We start from the raw sequence: 16,304 nt of genomic DNA, 5'->3' as shown, positions 1-16,304 counted from the left end.
CTTCCTCCACACTGACTTTACCTCACTGACCTCTTTCTCTAGCTGGGAAGTATGAAGTGATTAGGTTAATAAAGTTGATGAACTATTTTGCCTTTAAAGAATCAAAGTCCAAGCTGTTTATTACTGATTCACCAAAGTATTTTCTGAGTGCTACGGATTTGAGACAGTTGAAGTCAACAGAGTTTATTTAAATAGGTTTAAAAATTTCAGGCATAATAATTGTAATAAACTCAATAATGGGCTCTTGTTTCTATGTACTTATTCTTCTATGTAGCCTTATTCTATGAAGTTATTATTACATCTTTCATTCTATAAAATCCAAGCACTGGAGAGTTGATTTAAATTCAGTTCATATGTTTATGTAATAAGAAAACACTTCTGATAAATAGTGCAACCCTTTGAGTAACGCCATAAAAACAAAAGACTCATCCGTTCCAAGAGGCTGATTCCACTGCAGACGCACAGAGTAGTGTCTGGAGGGGAAAATTGATAGCTCCATTTCCCTGCTTCCCTCCTTCCATCTGATAAAAAGAGCTCTCCCAGCGTGGAGGGGAGCATGACAGTCTTATAAGGAGCTGGAGGCCTGTGGCGGGAGAGGGAGCAGGAGCGGGGCGCTCGGGAGCTAATCCATCACACCTGGTTTCTGCATCTGCCGGAGAACCAGATGCCGTGGAAGCACCGCATACAAGCCGATCGCCAGCAGCACCAGGCGCTGGAGGAAAGCCGGGCCTTCGGCACTTTCCTTCTCATCCCCAAACTGAAGGAGTCCAGCCAAGCTCCCGGGACATATGGATGCCCATATGCTCCATCCCTCGGCGGATCAGGGAGCCTTTGATTTACTACCTGCCAGACTCAAATGTCCCACTGGTGCCCGTCTACGTGAAAAGAGGACTCATGGACTGAGTTCCTGGTGACGCTAATGCCCGTGAGTGCTAGGACACAAAGTGTCTGGGTCACACACACCAAGCTCTGCGTTCGTCGGGTGATTCTGGGAGAAACTTCCTAATGTACATAGCTCCCTTCCTATCACTCACTGTAACATACACAGAGCTGCAGCTTTTGGAGGAAATGTTTCATTTATACCACACATAACAGGAAAACTGGTACGGGGGTCACCCCTAATCCATCAGCAACAAAGGCCGTCCTTTGTGTTTAACAGGGCCTCAGGGTTGTCAGGAAAATGAGATAAGCATGCATTATCTATTCTGTTTATGTTTATTTTTTTTATCCGAAAAAAACCCCAAACAAAATGAATTAAGCTTCAGCACTATTTATTTTGTGGCCCCTCTGCTTATCTGCAGGCAGACTATCTGTCATGGGGCCTCACGGTCCTCAGGGCTCTGAAGGAAGGAGCAGGGCACCTCCCACGTGCCCTGTGCCTCTTCACCTGCTTCTAACGTCTTCCAATATACGGGACACCGGTTAACGGGGTTACTAATTCAATTCTTTAGTTTCATCCTCGATAATCCACACACCCAGAACTGTGCTCAAATGTATTAGGAATGAATTTAACCTAACTTTTACAAAATGGACTTAATATGAGGGCTTAAAAAGAGCCCCACATCTTGCCCACACAAGCCCAAGTGGACAGTAATAACAGAGAAGGGCTCACCCTTCTCCTCCTAGTGCAAGTGCCTCATGAGCCGTGCTACAAACACCAACGATCTAATCAGATGTGACAAGATGCGGCCCTCCCCCACAGAACCCAAAATCACCAAGAAGGCCATTAGAAATCTAGATTTACATCCTGAATCACTAATGAGAAAGCTCACCTCAAGGGTATTTGGACCTTGAGATATTAGCTAATGTTAATACAAAGTCACAGTGGTTAGCAGGACATTGAAAATACTGCTTACTTACCTAATGATAAGGATATTTATTTTGGATCCAGTTTATAATTTATATAACAGTAACATACTACCCATGTATAATTTAAAAATGAATATACATATACTGCGGGTGCAGGCCCAAAACAGTTTTTAAATTGATGGGCTGTGTGATCAACATTTGGGGCCCACATCCCTGATACAGAGCATCTGCCCGGTTGGGCAGGCACACTGCTGCAGTGCTCGACTTGGGCAACGGTGCATGCTGGCATGGAGGAAAGAGACATTCACCCTGTAATCGTCATGCTTAATATATTATTATGCTGCCATTATTGTTGGCATGTCAGTGGAGCTGGGCACTGCCAACCAAGGCCTAGTGGCATGAGGTGCTGCCTGCTTATCATGGGTTGAATTGTGTCCCCCTCAAATTTCTAAGTTCAAGTCCTGACCCTCAGCATCTCAAAATGTGACCTTAAATGGAAATGGGGTTATTGCAGGTGTAATTAGTTAAGATGAGGTCATACTGGAGTAGGATGGGTCCCTAATCCAATAGGACTGGTGTCTTTACAAAAGGGCGAACGCAGGGGAATGTCACATGAAGATCATGGTCATGCTGCCACCAGCTAAGGAACTACCAGGCACTGTGAGAGAGGCCTGCAACACATCCTTCCCTACGCTTCAGAGGGGGCACGGCCCTGCTGACACCTTCCTCTGAACGTCTGGCCTCTAGAACTGTGAGACAATGTTTCTGTTTGCAGGACTTCGTTCTGGCAGCCCTAGGAAATGAATACATGGCTTCCTGCTGGAGGCAGCCAGCCCATAGGCGTTCTGCCTGCTCTAAGCTGGGGGACATGAGCATGGGCTCTTCTGAGCCTTCATGGAAGGAGGAAGGGAAGAGGGCAGACATCAGGACAGGCTGCAGATTCTGAATACAGACAGCTCCCCTCCCCTCCCCTGGCAGCCTCTCACGGAGTCCATCTTCCACGCTGCCAGCTGACCTGGGCGGCCATGCAGGGATGTGGGGACCGGCCCCCATCCTGCCAGCTTTCTGCTGCCCAAGCTGCCTCCGGCGGGACAATCACTTTCATCGCTCCCTTGCTGGTGTTCACACGCGAACCCTTCATCAATGCTGCATGCTGCCTGCAGTCCGAGAACACTGATCTACGAGTCTCATGCGGGCAAACCTGAAGGTGAGAGGTGGCTGATGGCGCCTAGAGTCTCCCCCATTTTCCTTACCAAGGCAGTCAGGGCCTCTCCCTGCCATGATGTCGTGCCTCTCAGGCTTTCTATTCTAGGCTCTCATGGTGCCTTCAGAACTGCCTCTCCCCGGAGGAGGCATTTGTCCATAAGCAGGTGACAACCTCTTAGCCCCTTCCCAAGGACATTCCATGTCATTTGATGCCCCCACCACATCGACACTTGGCCTTGGGCCCAGGGCTGCACCCCAGCATCTGGGCCAGCTGTGGCTGCCGGGTCACGGGCCCTGCCCACCGACACATGGCACCCGCTCTGGAACAGGCAGTGGGAGCTGGTGGGTACTCAGCACCCCTAGCCCACTGGCATCTCCACACATCTCAGGGAAAAGGATACATCTCTTCCACAAGGCAGGTGGCAACTGGATAGAAAGATGGATAGAAAAGATAGAAAAGATGATCTTGGAAAGTAAGAATGATGTTGAAACTGGTTCATCACACAGTTTAACTAAAGTTCAAGCATATAGATAATGGCTCACAGAAAAAAATTCCCAGGTATATAGATTGTGCCATCTCTTAACTTCAGAGTTTTAAATTTTTATTTGTTTTTTTTTTAAGATTGTATTTATTTATTTGACAGAGAGAGAGAGCACAAGCAGGGGGAGCAGGAGAGGGAGAAGCAGACTCCCGCTGAGCAGGGAGCCTGATGTGGGCCTCGATCCCAGGACCCCAGGATCATGACCTGAGCCAACCGACTGAGCCACCCAGGTGCCCCTTAAATTTTTATTTCTTAAGAATTCACTTCAAGTGAGAGAACTATTAAACATGGCCACAGGTGGCCATTTGGTGTCTGTTAGGACTGAATTGCCTTCCCCCAAAAGGATAAGTAAAATCCTCACCCCCAGCACCTCAGAATTGACCTTTCTAGGAAACAGGGTCTTTCTAGAAGTAATTGAGTTAAAATGAAGTCCACAGGGTGAGCTCTAATCCAATGACTGATATCCCCACAAAAAGGGGAATCTTGGACCCAGAGCCAGACATACACAGAGAGAAGATGATGTGAACAGACACAGGGACAGCACCACAGAGACAGATCGAGGGGAGGCATCAATGCCAAAGATTGCCAGCAAACCACCAGAAGCCAGAAGGGAGCACAGAATAGATCCTCCCTCACAGCCTCAGAGGGAACCAACCCTGGAGGCACGTCGATCTTGGACGCTGAGCCTCCCGAGCGGTGAGGCACTACATTGGAGTTATTTCACCACCCAGTGTGTGCTGTTTGTTATGGCAGCCCTGGAATAACACAGCATCCATACAGCTGTTTCAGGCAAGGGTCATCGGTGAATGCTGAAAGTAGCAGGTGCAATCCTGATGAGAAGCAGGTGCTCACAGGGGCACCTGGGTGGCTCAGTCGTTAAGCGTCTGCCTTCGGCTCAGGGCGTGATCCCAGAGTTCTAGGATCCAGCCCCACATCGGGCTCCTCCTCTGGAAGCCTGCTTCTTCCTCTCCCACTCCCCCTGCTTGTGTTCCCTCTCTCGCTGGCTGTCTCTTGCTCTCTGTCAAATAAATAATAAAATCTTAAAAAAAAAAAAAAAAAGCAGGTGCTCACAGTGGTCCACAGACATGCGCAGAGCAGCGAGGACCTGGTACTGAAGTGCAGGTTCCCCCAGGAGGTTGAACAAGACGGCGCTCTGCTTTCTTATTTTAGCTTCTATTCTGCAAACAAGTGTCCTTTTCATGGTCTCCACTGTAAAGATACTCCTTGTTTAATTATAAAGATGCTGGGGGAGAAACTTGGAGACCATGCAAATACGCTGTTTCTCCTAGACTTTCACCCACTCTTCACGGCATCCATCAGTGGATCCTGTCTGCAATAGTTACTGAGCTGTTTGCCTGTTGGTGATCATCTATTTCTCTCTCTCTCTTTTTTTTTTTGAAGATTGTATTTATTTGAGAGAGAATGGACGGGAAGGGCAAAAGGAAAGAGAGAAGCAGGCTCCCTGCTCAGCAGGGAGCCCGACATGGGACTCAATCTCAGGACCCCGGGATCATGACCTGAGCCGAAGGCAGACACTTAAACAACTGAGCCACTTAGGTGCCCCTATTAATTAAAATTCTTCTGCAAAGAGCTGTCCCTTCTCCTCATTCATACGTTCAATTACTTGTATCAGGATGCACTCATGAATGTTTGTTTTACTCTATGGGTTACAATCCAATACTATCATTTTGTTGCAAATTGCTCCAGCTTTGGCCATTAGGAGCTCCTTCGGGTTGGCTTCTGTGTCGTTCTGACAAGCCACATCCTTCATAGCACACTTCCTCATGTTTGGCCCTACAAGCTGCTCCAGGCTCATCTAGGATTTTTTCTGCCCCAGTGCTCTGGAATTCGCACTTCTCCAAGGAGCCCTGGTTCCCTCGAAGGGGGGGGGGGTTGTTTAGAAACAAAGATCTGGGCTCTAGGGATGCTCACGGTTACATGGGTGTCGGTCCTCACGGGAGTTCAGGCTCTCTCAGTGAACACAGCAAGGAAGCACGGGTAGGTGCGCCAGCCCACCTCATCTACCTTTATCTCTGCACCTACGTACACGTCTGTAGGCACCTACTATCCATCCATCCGCCATTTAACACTGAGTTCACACAAATACGTACAATTCTGATTCAATACCACAAAGCTCGTTTCAGTCTTCCTCCTTGCTAGCTGTAACCTCCGACAGCGAGAAACTCGGCTCTCATTATCCACCACCCACTTACATATTTGTTCAGCCCTAGTATACACACACAGCACTTTCAGAACTGCCAGCCCAAACCCCTGTAAGAAACACATCTACTAATTGGAGCACAGCATTTTTGGACAGTTTCTTGTGTTTTCTGTCTTCAGAGTATCTGGTTAACATACTGTTTTCCAAAATTATTTGGGTAAGGTATTTTCTCCCCCAGTCCTTGCAATGGGTTAATCATTTGTATTACAATTAAGTTCATCTGTTACTGTTCAGAGTCCATTTCGGGTCTCCTCCACATGCTGGATAATTTGAATCGCTTGCTTATTTTCTGGGTACGTGAGCTTCTGAGTCAGAGCTGAAAAGAGAGCCACGCTCCAGAAGGGCTGCACGCTCTGCGTCCTTGTCACCCCATCCTTATCTCCCCCTTCCTCCCACCACTTTCCCACCAGCCCCAGTCCAAACCCAGACACTTGCATTTCTAGTTTACTCTCCTTGTCACGTACCCTTTTAAACAGATGCGAGCTGGCACCAAGCTCGAGTCAAGTTAGGACCCTAGCCCATGTGCCACACTGAACTGTTCAGTGAATCCTACTGGCTCTTGAAGTCCATCCTGAAGTCTGCAATTTCTCCTTCATGTAATGAACATGAGCACTTCATCTCAATACATTCAGCATAAGGCTTTGAGGAAAACCATGGCTTTCCTTAATTGGGTCACTTCTGAGAGGGGATCTAGCAGCCACTCAGGAAGTACTGGCTAATAATAAGGAAGCCTATTCCTCTTCTTGGAGATGAAGACCCACACGTAACTGGCACTCAGCTTGACAAGAATTCTTGGGTAACATTTTCAAATTTCTTCTACTTCCTTTTCTTCCTCCTTTTTAAAATGTAGCCTCTCAAAACAACTTGGCAGCCCAGGAAATTATCTGTACATCTCTGGAAAATTAAGTAGCACAAATATTTGCAGGAAAAAATAATTCCGAGTAAAAGTTGTGTTTTTTTTTGTTTTGTCACATAATAATGCTCTAGTTGTTCATTTTCTCTGTAAGCAGGATTTGATTTTCAGACTAATGAGGAAGGAAGCCACCAGAGATGAATCAGTCAATGTAAAGCCAGTTATAAAAGTCTGGGAAGGAAAGCAAAAGAGTTTTGCAAATGCAGACCTAAGGAGGAAATTGGCATCTGAGACTCTACACTTATTTTCATATCCAGAGGACACTTGGATCAAAACATGAAAAATAATGAAACTTTAGGATTAGGGTAATGTGGATGGTGAAGTCACATGCGATGACATTTCCAAGAGAGTAATTCAATGTGTGGCAAATTCTGCAAATAAACAAGCCTTTTTCTATGGAAAGTAAAGACAGCCCAGTCCTCCGAAGCCTTGTAAAATTGATCCTCATAGCATCTACTCACAGCAAAGCCGCACAGGTGAGCCACAGGTGGACTCCCTGGCTTGAGGATACGGAAAAGGTTATGCGCGATCCAGAATCAACGAGTTTATTTGATAAAGGGATCTGTATTTACATTCTACGTCTGTCAATATATTCTGTGTATTTTGTGTCACATCAGGGGATTCTATAGCCTATTATGGGCATGAGTGTCCAAGTCAAGACAGATTCAGGGCTGAATCCTGGCCTGGCCACTACCTGGCTATGTATCATCAGGCCAGATAACCTCCCTGAGCTCTGGTTTCTTCACCTCTTTAATGGGCACAGTGATAACCAGCCTATAGGTGGTGTGAGCTGTGAACGTGACGTGAAGCATTTAGTAAGTGCCCAGTACAAACCAAGTGCTCCCTTGGTAAGCACGGCCTCGGGGTTAATAGTGAGGACTCTGGGCTCCGCTGGAATGCTGGCTCTGCCACTCATTTGCTGTGTGACCTTGGAAAAGTCACTGAACCTTTCTGAGCTGCTGAAGAGGGAGCAGTAATCTGGAATGGGGATAATAATCAATAACCAACTCTGAAATAGCGATGACAACAAATAGAGCAGGTATAAGGATCCAGTGAATTAACACGGACAGAGCCCGGGGAACGGGGCCAGACGTACGGCACTCGAGAATACTGGCGAGGACGTTTAGCTAGGATTATTCAGTCGGCCTACCAGACGGACGAGGAAGCCATCGTGGTGGAAGTAATCTTTGACACAGGGTACCAGGCCTGGTGCAGAGGCTTGGAAGGAGACGTGCTGGCAACATTTGTCAACAGCATTGGAGTCCTCAGAGGCTTGCCCCATCTGTCAATGGCGTGTCAAGTGGTCTAACCCACAGCGGTCAAGAGCAAAGCTGAAGTCAAGAGCACAGGGGCTGACACACTCATAAGGAACACATTACAGCAATCTGGCCGCAGGGGGAAAAAAAACAACCCTTGCTCGTGTGTTATGCAAACCCTACTCTGCAGTCAGCCTGCTTCAAAATTCTTGGTTCCACAGAGAACAAATCTTGGAGGTGAGTAAGATGCTAAGATCTAGAGCGCTGGGGTGCTTGCTCCTTTGTCTCGCAATCATTCATCCTCTGGCATATTTATTCAAATTGCACGTCTTCGATAAAGGTGGTATTTCACCTCACAGAAAAAAATCAATAGAAAGAAAACGAGTGGGCTGTTTTGTCTTTATTTCTAAACATGCTAATAAATTATCTACTCTCACTGTATTGACACCGCGTTTCACAGGGAAATAGCTCTTTGTACCTCACTCCACTGAAACTCACACCAAAGAGTGTATTCCATTAACTCCCCAGGAAAGGCTTTCTCTCTCACTCTTTCTCCCTACAGACAGCGGGATCCGCAGACGGGACCTCCCAGGTTCTCTAGTTGAGGGAACGACACAGGCCCACACACTCTTATACTTGATGCTGAGTTCAAGAATTTTCTAAAAACTCAAAGTTTCCTTACAACTTGTACAGAGGCAAAAGTTAACCTGAACTGACTGACGCCTGTAAATGTAAAGAACTACCTGCCTTGGTGTGAACACCATACACAGATTCAAGTAAGATGCCCGAGGCCCCGCTACGGGCGCTGTATGGAATGTGCGCTGTTTTATTCTCATAAAACCCCCCAAAATGTCTCCATTCTGAAATAAACTGGGCCCCAAAGGTTTTCAGATACGGGACTGTGAACGTCTAGGAGGGTGACAGATGCTGTTCTGTTCCAAACACAGCTGTGTGAAAACAGCCAGTGAGAAAGGTAGTTCTAGAATTTTCTCTCAACTGCCGCCTTCTTTTAAAACCAGAACTTGGGCCGAACCACCACGTTGCTGATCTCATGATTTTAAATGGGCAATAATCACTCAAGAAAGACTCTGCCACCAATTTTGTTTGCCCCTCAGGTGACCACACTATAACTTACACCCCACAAGATGCTACAGAAAACACTCGGCGGTACAGCACATGTGTACAGGGACACGTGGGGTTACCAAAAACACACATGTCCTTTTGGGGGACGCATGCTCTCAGGAGCTACTCTTTCGGAAGCCTGGCCTCTTTGGACCCCGTTAGACCCAGGTTTAAACTCCTGATCCATTAACTCGCATTAACGCGCACGCGTGAGCAAGCTTATGGCCTCCGTGGACTTCAGTTTTCCATGCGAAAATCGGGGGAGACCGCCACCTACTACTTCAGGACTATTGCACTGAAACAAAAGAAAGCACCCGGCCCACAGAAACACAGGTTAGTTGCTTTCCACACCCTTCCCGCACTTAGCTTCCTCCTCCGGCAGAGACGCTCTCTGGGGACAGGGTACAAGGCAGAAAGCTCGGGGTTCGCTTTCTCCTACGTGGGCAAGCTGACAGAGGGGTGTGCATTTGTAAGCTGTCTGCATTTGTGGCACGTGTTTACCTTTGACGGGGTGGAAGGAAGTGGATTCGTACGGAGGTTCTGGACCCAAACCTGGCCTCAGATGCTCCGAGCAAAACAGGTGGTAAACAGAGCAGGGGACACGGCAGACAGAGGCGCTGTCAGGGACCAGGGGAGGTGGGGGCCGAGATGTCATTTAAGGACACCTGGGCACTCATAAGGGTGTGGCCTCGCCGGTTTGGATGTGGCTGCGGAATGGGACAGTCCAGATGTGTGCGGACAGTTTTCGGATGCCAGATGCCAGGCCCACCCCTGAGATTCAACCAGAATGGCATGTTCGAAGGTCTCCAGGTGATTTCAATATTGTCGTGGAAGTCGAGGCCACTGCACACAGATGGACAGCAGGTGCGCAGACCGAGTGGGGACAGAGGGGTGCTCCAGCTGCCCCGGCTTCTCCCCTCCGGCGGGGACACAGCCTCACTGATTAGGCAAGGAAAAACACACAGCACAGGGCCCCACATGGCAAGGGGTTATCAGAAGCCCGGAGCAGAGAACAAACGTTAATGTTTAACCAAGTCATGGTTGTGCGCAGAACAACCTGGAGAGCAGCCCACATTCTCACCTGGGGCTTTCCCATTCCTGGTCGTCCTTGTCTTTTTCTTCCTTGGTGTCTCCCGAATGCGGGTGTTTCTGCACAATGCGCATTCCGCCAGCTTTCACTACAATGAAAACAGAGGGGGGTGTGATCAGCTTGGCAGTGGACCAGGGGAACTAGCTCGAAAGCTTTCGGTGGCCCCACAGCCACGAGCTAGTCCAGATAACCCGGCAGCGACCAGGATGAACCACAGAGGTTCCTGCTGTTGCGGGTCATTCAGTAGGACGTGGCAGTCAATGGGATCTTTTACTCCAAACCCACTTAGAAACCTTCCAAGGCTCTTGTTGGCTCCGTTTGTTTCTTACAAGGACTTCCTAAGAGCAGTCGTGTACCCAGAGTACCAACCATGTGGAGAAAGTGGCTGCTTGCTTTAGGTTCTTGATGCAACGGGATCCCCCTTAATCCCTGCCCTGTGACATTTTCTCAAACACTGATGATGCTTTTGATAGGGTGATACAGCCCTGGGGGACACGGGACAGTCCCAGAGCCCACTCAGGCGGGAGCCAGTGACGTCTGTGGCAGCCTTTCCCAAAACGTGTTGCGAACCCTCAGTGTTGGCACGCGTTAACTTTTAAAGATGCCCTTATTGACACGTAATTCATCTGCAATACGAGTCGCCCGTTTGAGAGTGCAATGTAATGCCTTTGATGTGCTCAGGGCTGTGCAACTGTCGCCGCAACCAGTTCGAGCCCACTGTCGTGACCCCAGACAGAAACCCCATCCCTGTAGTCACTCTCCAGTCCCCTCCCCCAGCGCATGGCAACCACTCCTCGGTGCCTGCCTGTTCTGCATATTTGACCCCTTCTTTCACTCGGCATGTTTCCAAGGTTTACCCATGTGGCAGCCTGGCTCAGGCCTTCGTTCCTTTTACGGCTGAATGATATTCTACTGCACAGACAGACCACGTTTTATTTTCCCTTCATCTGTGGATGGACATTTAGACTGCTTCCACTTTTCGACTATTATGCATAACGCAGCTGTGAACAACTTGTGTCCAAGTTTTTGTGTGGGTACATGCACGTACACCTTCATTTCCTTGGGTATACACCTAGGAGTGGAAGAGCTGGGTTACACGGTAACTCCTGCATATCCTTTTGAGGAGCTGCCAAATGGCTTTCCAAAGCCACGGCACCATTTTACATTCCAACCAGTTCAAGCCTTCCAATTTCTCCACATGCTTGCCAACGCTTGCTATTGTCTAACTTTTAAATTATGGCCATCGTAGTCGGAGTGACATGTTATTTTATTGTGGTTTGATTTGTGTTTCCTCCATGGCTAATATGTTAATACTGCTTCGTAAGAAAACAAACCAACCCCCCCCCCACATGGGGATTCTAAGATCTCTTAGTGTAGGAAATGCCAGGTTGAACGAATTAAATGGGCTTCCTCAAGGCAGATTTCCTTAGCCTTTAGCATGCATTGTAAGCTTTATGAGGGGCACAGAGTGTACCATCTTTCCCAAATCCATTTGACCCTACAACTCACCCCCCACTCCAGTAATGCTGGTTATCATCCTTTAGGACTATAGTGTTCCAAAGAATAGAGTTTGGAAATGCTTCATGTGGCTATCACCAGCACGGGCTTTGGGGTTGGTAAGTGACAACACATCCTCAGCTATAGGGTTTCAGAACTATTTAGCCCCTCAAAGCCTTGCTGCTTCATCCACAGAAAGGGGATAAGAGCTGCATCCTAAGATCTTTAAATAAGAGCAGCTGTTGAAACCTTTCCCCTGTATGATGGTGTTTGGAGATGGGGCCTTTGGAAGGTGATTGGATCACGAGGATAGAGCCCTCCTGAATGGGATTAGGGCCTTTATAAAAGAGACCCCACCCCGCCCCCACCCCCAGCCCCCCAGAAGCACCTTGTCCTCTCCCCCTATGTGAGGACACGGAGAAAAGATGGCTGTCTATGAACCAGGCAGTGGGCCCTCACTAGGCACATCTGCTGGTGCCTTGACCTTGGACTTTGAGCCTCCCGAACTGTGAGAAATTTCTGTTGTTTACGAACCACCAGTCTGTGGTACTCTGTTACACTGTTATAGGGACTAAGACAGAGGTGTTGATAGCTTCCAGGCACAGGTGAGAAAGCAGAGCCACGTGAACTGTGTTCATTGCCCCCAGGTTCGTGGCACGGGGCTCACCTCACGCATCCCCCCTCCTCGGGTCAGCTACCCCCCAGGTGCCACGGCACAGTCCGATCACCCAGACAGCCAACCTGTCAGGCCACGTCCTCTGCTGTGACAAATCTGGTCGGACCCTGCTGCATTAAGAAAAGTCCAGGACAGTCTCCTTCTGATGCTAAAGGAGGGAGAATGTGAAAAACACCCTCAGGGTCGCACACTGCAAGGTTATTAGTGTTCAGTTTCCCAGGGAGAGTTTGCGGGCCCTGCCTTCAGGAAGCCGACAGCGTCCGCTGCGTGGCCCACAGTCCCTACTGCTGGAACAATCCAAGGCAGAGGGCAGGTGAGATAAAGGACTCTGTGTGACAGTCCATCTGCTGCCACCACTATTTCTTACCAAGGGAACGTTCTGCTTTGGAAAGAAGGAACTATAATCCTGTTTGGTGATTCTTCCAAAAATCTGCTTTTCATCCCATCTATTGATTTTTATTTCAATCATTTTATTTTCCATTTCTAGAGCTTTTATTTCCCTGTCAAATCCACCCAGTCTTTATTGAATCGGGTCTTATTCATTCCTCGTGGTTTTCATTCTTTTCTATACTTAATCATTTTCGGCAGATGTGTTTTGTAGTTGTACATTCGAAGATTTTATGATCTGAGGTCCCTGGGAGTCTAACCCCACCGCTTGCTTTTGTCTGCCGAGCCTGCCTCTAGTTATGGCGACTGAAGATGATGAGCTTTTCTTCAGTAAGGCTTTGTCTCTGGGCATCCTCTGGGGCCTGGGGTGCAGGCAGCCTCCCTTTGGAAAGATGCTGGACACACTTCTGTCAAACCAGGAGTACAGGCACCTGGAAATCCTTTTTACGTCCGATTTCTCAGAACAGGAATTGCCGAACAGGATAAATATGAACTCATAGCCCACGTAAAGGGCAGTCCCGCGTGGACAAATTCTAGGGAGACTTTCTTCTCCCCCAACCCGAGCCCAGGCTGAAAGAGATCAGTGCCCCACCATCCCACTGTGCTGCTGGGTACACACGCTTCACCCCGCTCCGCAGGTCTGGCCTCAGAGCCCCTCGCTGTACGCTGGGGTCTCGGGTTAAATGAGGCCGGGGGGGGGGTGGTGGTGGTGGGCTCTAACCCAATCTACTGGTGTCTTTATATGAGGAGGAAGAGAAACCAGGTCACTCCCTGCCTCACGTGGGCCCAAGGCTCGTGCTAACAGTTCTGAATTTCAGTTTCTTTGGGTGTGGTTCCTAGGGATTTCCCTCCCTTTGGGCTCAGATTTGTTCAAAAAGAAAGAAAACAAAAACACCACTGCAGGTGGCTTATCAAGATATCCCAGGGTGGGTAGTTGGTCAAACCTTAAGAAACAGAAACAGAAATAAAATTCTGTAGTTATGTTAAGATAATTTTCTATTCTATTGAAATGTATGAGTGTTTTTACCAAAGGAGGAGGCTGGAAGAATTGTCCCCCTAAGTGTTTGTTTGTTTGTTTGTTTTTAATTCATTTCCTCTCCATCCATCCCACCCTTAGCGCACACCCAATAGAAACTGGTTAGAGGCATGGCTATGGGCCGAGTTGTGTCCCCCAAGCCCATGGATTGAAGCCCTCACCCCTTCAGACTGTGACTGTATTTGCAGACAGGGCCTTTAAAGACGGGATGAAGTTAAAATGCGGCTGCCTTGAGCCAACAGGGCTGGTGTCCTTGTAAGAGAGGAAGAGACTCTAGGGATGGGGCCACAGAGAAGTGGCAGGAGGATGCAACAAGGAGGCGACAGGTCCGCAAGCCAAGGAGAGAGGCCTCAGGAAAAACCAGACCTGCGGGCACCCTGATCTTAGACCTCCGGCCTCTAGGCTGGGGGATCTGGTTACAGCAGTCCGAGCAGACGTATACCCATGCCTGTTGAAGAGAGGCTGTCTGAATCATTTCAACTTGGCAGACATCAAACTTTAAAACGATAACTCACAGACATGCTCTGTCAAGTGACTGAAGGGAAAAGGGCTGTGTAACTAACTACAAAGAATGACCGATGATGAAGGTCAAGGTGACATTTGAAATAATCAAGCCCGAAGCCCGGCCACCCCTCCATTGAAGTACACACATCAGGGCTCAGTCACCGCTCCCCCCCATTAGCGCTTCATTTAATTCGGTTTATAAAAACAATTAACTTCATCAATCCCTCACAGTGTGTGTGGTGATTAATGCAGCAATAAAAAGTGGCAATAATAGTAATAACTCAACGCCGAGACAGGTTCATTTGAACTTGCAGTACTGCCAAAATGTATGACGGCACAAATTAATTGTGATTGTTTTACCACTGTCACAAGGACCCTTCGTTTGTGAAAAATACAAAGGTAGAGTTATTTCTGCAGAAATCTTTGCAGAATTATTTGCAAATGGAAGTATTTTTATGAGACTTTAGAAAAAAAAAAGAACTCGTATTGTTGGCGTAGTGGTTTGTTACTCAAGGGAGAGCTTCGAACTGAGGATACCAAATACCATAAGCAGAAAAGCAGACGACAGGGACATGGGTCTTGGAGCCAGATCCCTGGGCTCAAACCCTAGCTCTCGCCGCGCACGTGTGCGTGTGTGTGTGTCTTTGCGCATGCGTGTCTGTGTGTGTGTACGTGTGGGCATGTTGCTGGCGCCCTCGTGCCTCAGGGTGCTCCGTCTGTGAAGAAAGGGTGACAGCGCTCTCCCTGCCAGGGGTTCACTGAGCACTAAATGACTTAGCACATGTGAAACGCCTCCCACTGGCCCCGGCACACGGCAAGTGCTCGCCTGTTCACTACTCTTATTAAATGGGTTTTAACAATTAGAATCTAGTACTTAGACCCCCCCAGTCTGTGTCCTTGGTGCTTTAATGTCCCTCTTGATGGTTTCCTCACATGTGAAACAGGGATGATAGCATGGACTTGTGAGGACAGAGGGGAATCAGTGAGACACCTATAGAGTGCTCCCCACTGTGGCTCTCCACTGATGTGGTCAACTAAGCATCCCTAGGACTGTCGTCAGTATATGGCCATCTAAGCATGGAAGCTTCTGGAGAATCACAGATCCTGGGTAAGGCTTTGACTTTGCTCTTCTCACCATCGCTACATGCAGTCCCTTTTCTCACCACCGGCCACGGGACACCCCACCTTACAGTAACTCAATGGAGGGGATCCCGAGGGTTGGAGAGGGGGAGGCCAGCAGGTCCGAGCCACACAGCCAGCAAATCTGGAGCTGGATCTGACCCTGGCAGCCCGGACCCTTAATCACACCCTGCAGGCCTTTCTTTGCTTGGACCTTCCAGGAAACAGAGAGCATCATCGCTCCTCAGAGAAACACAAAGTGTCGGTCCAGGGCAGGCTCTGGTTACTATGCCACCCCAGAGAGGGAGAAAATGACTTTGACATTCAAAGCCCTTTGCACAGCGGCTTCCTGCCTACGGGGTAAAGGGAGGGGAGGAAGCCTCCTCTGTGGTCAGACTTTGCCACGGTAAGAAGTACCGGGGAGGCAGTCGACGACATCTTCTCCTGTGGCTGGGGCAGCCCCTCAGGAGTCAGGGTGCCCGGCTGTAAGGGGGTCACTGACAGCTTTCTCTGCTTGCACTCAAGAGCAGGCTGGAAAGAGCCACAGCTGGAAGCCGGGCAGGGGGATGAGAAGGCTCCCCCTAAGGCTACTCACGACTCAGCCCCGGCTTCCCACAACTCTCCCCAAAGCACCACTGCTCGTGCTACAGCATGAATGGCAGGTGTATGTCCTCTTTGTTCTCACCCGAGAAGAGAGACCGAAATGTTACTAGCAGGAAAGCCCTTCGGCCAACAAGAAGGAGAGATATGAGTGTCCGAGAACCATTCAGGTCGTGAATAAAAGAAGCCACACCAAGAAACCAACCACAGCTGTAGGTGAGGAGTCAACCCAATCATCTCCGGCAGAGCAGGCCGTGGCAGGTGAGCGAGGTGGAGTGTGGAGCAGCTCCCCGCCCCTTCCACTACCCCCCCCCCCCCCCCCCCCC

General features: G+C 48.8%; 1 protein-coding gene across 6 annotated transcripts in view; it reads right to left on the bottom strand.

Annotated features, from left to right (window-relative positions):
- Positions 1 to 16,304, bottom strand: part of LOC103662238 (death associated protein) — an 80,727-nt gene that overhangs the window by 58,536 nt on the left and 5,887 nt on the right. For all 6 annotated transcript variants that reach the window (XM_040630546.1, XM_040630547.1, XM_040630550.1 and 3 more), the window contains exon 2: positions 10,151 to 10,247. In XM_040630546.1, the coding sequence (XP_040486480.1) occupies positions 10,151 to 10,247 (97 nt within the window). The remainder of the gene's footprint in view (positions 1 to 10,150; positions 10,248 to 16,304) is intronic.

The sequence above is a fragment of the Ursus maritimus genome, unplaced genomic scaffold (genome assembly GCF_017311325.1).
Source record: "Ursus maritimus isolate PB19 unplaced genomic scaffold, ASM1731132v1 scaffold_15, whole genome shotgun sequence".
NCBI lineage: Eukaryota > Metazoa > Chordata > Mammalia > Carnivora > Ursidae > Ursus > Ursus maritimus.
Note: the sequence above shows the minus strand (reverse complement) of the source record. Positions and strands in the feature narration are given on the sequence as shown.